Source organism: Asparagus officinalis, chromosome 5 (genome assembly GCF_001876935.1).
Source record: "Asparagus officinalis chromosome 5, Aspof.V1, whole genome shotgun sequence".
NCBI lineage: Eukaryota > Viridiplantae > Streptophyta > Magnoliopsida > Asparagales > Asparagaceae > Asparagus > Asparagus officinalis.
This window is the reverse complement of record NC_033798.1, coordinates 64,999,612-65,007,432: the sequence shown is the minus strand read 5'-3', so window position 1 is coordinate 65,007,432 and position 7,821 is coordinate 64,999,612. Positions and strand designations below refer to the sequence as shown.

Here is a 7,821-nt window from a genome sequence, read left to right as displayed (position 1 = left end):
GTGAACTCTAGGTTCTTTTCTTTTTCTAAACTTTCTTTTTCTATATAATTTTATGAACTTTTATTTTTGGGATTTTAGTTTACCTCAACATGATTTACTTTTCCATGCTGATTTGTGACTAGAATTATACTTCGAATGAACTGTGGATAGGTTCGTTGTAGTTTTTATTTTCAATATTTTAGTTTAGGTCAACATGATTTACTTTTTATGAACACTCATGTTTGGGGAGAAAATGTAATGAGATAAGGTACTAGATCCTCATCTCATACATATTATATCCTTGCCGTATAAAATACAAATTATTGAATTGCCCCTATTGTGTACCTATATAAAGAAGCACGCAATAGATACATTATGTGACTTTTTCAACACTTCCCCTCAAGTTAGAGCATATATATCATACATGCCCGACTTGGTATAAATATACTGCACGCGAATCCTTCCCAATGGCTTAGTAAATATGTCTGTTTGTTGATAACCAATCTTCATATGTACTGTATCAATAACCGCTTCGTCAACCTTCTCTCGAACAAAGTGGCAATCAACTTCAATATGCTTTGACCACTGATGAAAGGCTAGATTGTTAGCAATATAAATAGCAGCCTTGTTATCACAGTAGAGCTTTACATGTTCCTTAGATTTATATCCCAACTCTTGAAGAAGGAAACCTATTTATACTAACTCACTAGTAGTGTTAGCCATAGCTCTATATTCAGATTCAGCACTTGAATGTGAAACAACATTTTACTTTTTACTTTTCTATGAAACCAAATTGCCCCTAACAAACACACAAAATCCTTAAGTTAACCTATGATCACTTGATGATCCAGCCCAATCAACATATGTAAATCCCACTATATTGGAATGCTAAAAGTTCTTATACATAATTCATTTCCCTGGTGTAGCCTTCAAATATCGAAAAATATGCATAATTGCACTCCAATGGTAATCTCTGGGTCTACCATAAACTAACTGATCACGCTCACGGGAAAGGAAATATCATATCTGGTAACTGTTAAGTAATTCAACTTACCAACTAATCTGCGATAGCATCCTGGATCAGAAAATGACTCCCGATGGCTAGGAAATAACTTTACATTTGGATCCATATGAGAAATAATAGGCTTAAAATATGACATCTTCGCATCATCAAGCATATCAAGAAGATACTATCTTTGTGTAACAAAATTAATACCTTGAGGAGAAGATCATGCTACCTTAATTCCAAGAAAATATTTTAGCTTCCTAAGTTTTTGGTGCAAACTTTGCTCCCAATATATGTCTTCAATTCTGTAATGCCTTTATCATCACCACCTGTGATCACAATATCATCAACATAAACCACCATCAATATCTTATGACCCCCTCAATTTTGAAAAAAAAAAACTAAATGACCATTGCTACTCCTATGTAAGCCAAAGGATCAAACAACTTCAGTTAGTTTCCTAAACCAAGCATACAGAAACTGCTTGAGACCATACAAAGATCTTTGGAGCTCGCACATAATTGAAATGTGTGAATACGAACAAATAGCGGGGCTAAAATGAAACACCCAAAGATTTAGCACACTAAAAAAATAGCCCCGTGACTCCCGTGGTATCCGACGCCGTGGTTTAAAATTCAAATTTAGTCCCCTAAACATATGAGACGACGAATAAAAGATATGATCTCGATTTGGGGATTCAAATTCCGTGCCATTCTCGTAGTTCTTTCAAACAACAGGGTCCATAGCATATCCTCCTATTATCTGTGGACAAAAACCCACTCTCAGTAGTGACATGCTCGCGGTAACCTTACCTCCGAATCCCATCATCAAGTGCCCAAATCTCGTCGCATTTTCCGCCCTTCCTCCAATATTTAAAAAAAAAACCCTAACCCTAAAAAATCTGAAATCGTCCTCCCAAATCGAAAACCCTAAAACCTAATCATGAAGGCCTCTCTCAAATTCCGAGAAGACCAGAAGCCCTTGGTCCGAGCTAAGATCCCCATCAGCATCCTCGGCCTCCCGTTTCTCTCCGGCATCTCCGCCGGCGACTCGAAGGAGCTCCGCCTGGATCTGCTAACCGCCTTCGAATCCGGCCCCTCGCTTCGCGCCTCCTACCGCCCGAACGACCCCTCGAATCCCTTCACCGTCTCGATCAAGACCGGCATCGCAGCTTCGGCTCGCCGGCGGGAGCCTCCCATTCGATGACCGCCGAGTTCAACGTCATCGGAGTAACTCTAACCCTAGCTTCTCCGTTTTCTCTTCAAACCCAGATTCGGTGACTTCTCGTTCAAGAAGTCGGTCGGCATCGGCGGTCATCTTGCCGCCGGAGAAAAGATCGCCGACATGGAGAACCGACCCGTCGGCGGTTTGGGGGAACGCCGGGCTGAAGAAAGCCAACGGGATTGGGGCCGCGGAATTTGGGGAGAGGATAAGCGATCCTGCTCACGGGGTTGAGGTGAGCGCCAACGAAGGCGTGCGCCCGTCTGGAGAGCAAGGCGGCGGTTAGGTTCAGGTGGGGGGTGAGAGTACCCCCGGAGCTCCGGGCCGCGCTGGCGGAGGACAGGAACAGGGCTCTCTCACTCAGCAAGCTGCCTCTGCTGGTGATGAGCAAGATCTCGATCGAGCACGTGGCAGAAGACAAGAGGAAGGTGAAGGACGATGATGTCAGCAAGGGGGCTACTGACGTTGCGGAGGCGTGCATGTCGGTGAAGAAGCAGCTGGAGGCAATCCAGGCGGAGAACGGGATGCTGAGGAAGGCGGTTGATGAGCTTCGCGGGTCGATTCCGGTCACCCCTGCTGGGGGTCAGGTCAGCGCCGCGCCTCCAAGGGAGGCTGACGTCAGCAGCAAGGGAGTGAGAAGGGAAGTAAGGCACCTAGAAGGTTCTGGAAGGCCAGCCCCGGCAACAGGGCCCAAGAAGGAGGACATGACGGAGGAGCTTAAGAAGGCTCTGATGGGGGCCGCCAGCGGAAGTAGATATCACGGTGAAGCTAGTGTGGCGGGGTGTTCGTTTATACATAGGGAAGGGGTGTGGTAACTTCACACTTTTTAATTTTGGTTTTAATGTTTGTGATGTTATTAGGTTAGTATGATATGGTAGTAAATATTGGAGCGTAATAAGTAAGCTAAATTTCTCTCTGTAAATACTGGGTTTATTTTGCTGTTATCACGTTATAGCAAATCTAGAATTTTTGTTCTTTGTATGATTCCTTTGTTTTTGTTTTTTTGGGAATTTGGATTTCCATAATAATTGTCTAAAATTGTTCAATAATCCAGATACTTGTTATTCATTTATAATATCAGTCATATTGTTATCCTTTTATGAATTATACTATTTTTCATTTTCCACTCAAAAGTCACAATTGGACACTAAGTGCGATCTGCGAGAACACTGAAATCTTTAAAATGTGTTTCTGCTTGACATTTGCTTAAATATGGTTTGTGAGAATGTTGAATATCGATTGGCCTCAGAGGCTTGGTTATTGTGATGCAGAAGGCTCGCTCATGTAAAATGAAACTAGAAGTGGAAAGAAACTAAAAATAAAAAAGATAGAAGATTCTAATTCTGCCATGAGATCTAGGTATTTTTTACACAAATGCTTTTTGTCTCTAGTTGTTAACGTTCTGATAAGAGAGGATTACTATTAGCAACTTCTAATTGACTCTATCATGTGCTTATTAGTCCAACAAGCTTCAACAAATGGTTACGGATCTGTATGTTGTGAACTTGAATAATTGTATGTGCACTGCTAATACTATAGCAGCTATTTGTGGTCTGGAATTTTAATTCAAAATCCATTGACATAACTTATGAGATCAGAAGGTTTAATATTTGCTTTAATCTTGAGAAGGAGTTCTTCAGGAATTACGGTTGACAGTTAACAATAACTCAATAAGTAACACTGATTTCTTTCCATCCTTTTTTGTAATCCACCAAATGCAAGTTATTTGTCTATTTGGAAAGACTGAATTATGCAATGAAATTCTATTCCTAAAAGAGTCCCATGGAAATTTACAGAAGCTATAAAGAATTGCCTTCTTGCATATAACTTCACTGTGAAGGCTACCTGTGGATACATGATTGTTCTCAGTTAATATAGAATACATGAGTTAAATTCCTAACGTTTATTTTTGTCTTCAGAAGAATTTGTTCCTATTATGCAGTGTAACAAGGAGAGAGTATTGTATGTGACATCAACATCAAGTACTGATGAAAGCTTTGGTGTTGTTTCCTGTTTTAGTTGTCTGCATCTTCTTCAACAGGTAATGGCAGCAATACAGGGTACAAGGTACAAGGCCCTGCATCAGTTATTCTGGGAGAATGTTCAAATGTAGTGCAGCAGGATATAGGTTGGGGACAAAGGGTTTATCCCAAGCTAAATTCGGAAGCTCATCTTGACTCTCCTCTTCGACCTCTTGAGCGGAGCTTTGAAGCTAAGCAGTTTTGTAGGGGGGCCGTGGCCATTCAGAGCGAAGAAAGTGGTTCCTTGGGATTGACATTTTGATATGCAAGGTAATAAAATTCTGTCTTTTCTGCCAGTAATTTCATTGGACTGGTAAGCCATTGATATAGTGTTGGAGTCACTTTAGAACTATTTACTTGGGGACTTATAATCTGACGAGTGTTTCATTTGTGTAGCTGCTTTGTAAAGTAAAATTCATCAAGAATTAAGTTTGTGCAAAAATTATTGATACACAATGTGATTCCTATATCTATTCTCAACTCTGCGTGAACAATTGCTCAAGTGATAATGTAGCTATTTACTGGTGTTCTAGGTTTTGCTCATCTCTTATGCTAAATAATGCATATATTTGTGGAAATTTTTTGAGAAAGAAACGTGTAAAGTTATACTAAGAAATTTGGTTGGAGATCTGAATCTATTCTTTTATTCCATCTGTATCAATCTGGTAAGAAGCTGCAATTGGTGTTTTTCTGTTATATTCATCTAGTGGATTTCTAGCATCTCCCACGTTTACATAGTAACAGTTTACAAGTTTACTTAAACCATAGAAAAAGCTGAGTCCATATGGGTCTAGCATGAGAGATTACCGAGATGAAGTGTTTTGCCCCTCGTTATACTAGCCACTAGGTACCCATTCCCTTGAAATTTTGATGGCCTAAAAATCTCAAAAATTTTAACTTGACTTTCTAAAAGAAGTTTCACTCTTATGACATATGTCCCTCAAGCACACAGTACTTGTTCCTTTTGTTCATGTACGATATTTTAAGTCCTTGGGAAAAGAAAGAGTAAATGTTAGTATCGAACAAAATTAGATAAATTAGAAGAAATCATATATTGATGGAATGTTAACATATGCCTCTCCAGTTATTACTATTGCTCGTTCAAGCTATGGAATTATGGATCTGTCTTCTACACTTATACCATAGCTTCTTTATCCTTGCTATAAGGTTATTAACTCCTATTTTTATCTACAGTTATTTGCAGATGCACCCTTGTACTATGGGGGTTCTACATATCAAATATGTTCTAATTTATTAACACATGCAACCCTTACCTCTCTTGATGGCGTGGTTTTCTCGTTACTCTTTTAAAGTCGCATGGGAATCACCAAATAATCAAAGTCAAACTTTTCACATGTACATTCCTGTAAGGTTCTCACGAAAGCTTTGAAAGACTAAGGTAGGAGATGTGCATGGTAATAAAATAGAGCATGAGTGACAAGTTGCTGCAATTGTGACTATATAGTATAGAAGGTGCTTCTGCAAATAATTGTTTTATTTATTGTCATATGATGTGACATGATGCTGCATACGTATAGGAAATATGTTCTATTTTTAGTGTTTTTACATCAAAACCACTTTTACTTTTACCAAAATTGATACTTACCACTTTTAAAGATTTTTTAATATAAACCATATTTACTTGCTAACATGTTTCCAATGTCACACCTTTTTTTATTATTCACCCATGAAAATCAGATATCCCCATTTTACCCCATCTTCTTCCTTCCAACCCCTAACCCTAACCTCCTCCATTCTCCTCTTCTACAAACCCTAACCCTAATCCTAATCGGTGGCAGTCACCTCCCCCAAAACACTAACCCTAATCCATGGCCGCCATCTCCCCCAAAACCCTAACCCATGACCGCCACCTCCCCAAACCCTAACCCTAATCCTAGTTCTCACTTGGAATGAATGGGAGAGTGGGAGGTCGGGAGGAAAAGGGAGGATGAGAGAGGGGGAGGGGAGTTGGGGAGGAGGGAGAGGGAAGATGGGGAGAAGAGGAGGATGATGAGGCTAGGGTTAGGATTAGGGTTTGTGAGGAAGGAGATGGAAAAAGGAAAATGGTGAGGATAAAATAGTCATTTCGCGTATTTTTGGCTGAAAACTGGATTAGGTGTGACATTGCAAATACCTTAGCAAGTAAATGTGGTTTACATCTAAAAAATCGGATTTGATTCACTGTTTTATAATACAGTGAATTACTTAGCATAAATGGTGAGAAAATCAGTTTTGGTTTATGTTTACGCAACAGTATTTACTGTAGCATAACAGTGACTCTTTGGTTTCTTCTTTTAATTATAGAGGAATAGATACGACACGTACATCTATATAACTTTCAATTAATGGACTATTGAAGTGTTATACTTGTCAAAATATTCATTTTTTTATCAAGTAGATTTTCTATTTTTAGTGTTTAGGGACACTTTCTGGAAAGTGGAAACGTTAATTTCAATGATGATTTGAAAGCTTGCTCAGATTCGGCGAGAGTATAACCTCATGAATAGAATAGACAAACAATAACCATTATGATTTATACCACACTTCCGAGCCTTTTTCCAAGAATCTGAGCAATTTATGGTTTGCTTGTTCTTATGTACAATTTATGAGTTTAGAGATCCTTTAACTGACGTGCTTGATACTCCCTAGGTGAAAAAATGGAGCATGTACTTGCAATTGCTGGATCTGCCTTTTGTGTCAGGCCGTGTGTGACATTGATTTCGTTTTGGGGATATGTCCTATGTATGATCGAAAGCAAACTGACTGACAGATTTCAGCTCAAAAGGGAAATTTACTCTCCTAACGTATAGCATATCTCTTCATGCTTCTTTGTGCTATGTCATTTGATGGCATTGATCTGTATTAGCAAGTCCTTAACTTTGGTGGTCTCACGTTGATTCTTCCATGGCAGCCTCCTTCCTCTTACTGATAATGATTGATCTTGGATATTCAATGTATAACTGTAATCCAACCTTGTTTATGGGTCAGTGGTTTTCAAATAATCGGATACTTGTAAAAAAAAACTTCCTCAAAAAAACTCAACTGAGAGATATATGAAATTTATTTGCATTTGATTTCTAGTGACATTCATTTCCTTCGACAGGCATTTAGCATTTTCTTTTCTTCTCTTATCTTTCTTTTACTCTTCTTCATTTTTTTGGGTGGCTTTTTACAAAGCTTCTTAAGCCCAGAAATGAAGTCTTGCTTTGTGTTGATGATCTGAATGGCATCCTGCAGGGAAAAAGGCCCTAAAACAGCATTTAGTACTGCCGCTACTTGTTCTGTTTTAGCTGGAAATGTAGAGATTAAACCTTGGTCTCATTTAGTCTGGAGCAGGTATAATGTTCCTAAGCACTCATTTATTTTCTGGCTTCCATGTTGCGATAGACTACCTACCTTGCAGTGATTGAAGAATATGGGTGTAATTGGAGATGAAATCTGTGTTTTGTGTGAGAATCATGTTGAAAATAGAGATCATCTTTTCTCCCCCCAAATGTGATTTTAGCTCGCAGATTTGGAAAGGTGGCATGGAGCTTGTGCAGGAATTTCCTGTGCTGCAGGAGCTGCTTGTTTGTATCATGCTTGGATTGCAAG

The 7,821-nt window shown here is 39.2% G+C and overlaps 1 protein-coding gene across 1 annotated transcript; it reads left to right on the top strand.

The window, feature by feature from the left end:
• Positions 1,714-7,311, top strand: LOC109841938. Its single transcript, XM_020410861.1, is given in 6 exon segments — positions 1,714-2,147; positions 2,150-2,214; positions 2,217-2,243; positions 2,246-2,393; positions 2,447-4,497; positions 6,877-7,311. Coding segments are annotated over 5 exon segments (1,035 nt in total). The 5' UTR covers positions 1,714-1,927; the 3' UTR covers positions 3,022-4,497; positions 6,877-7,311.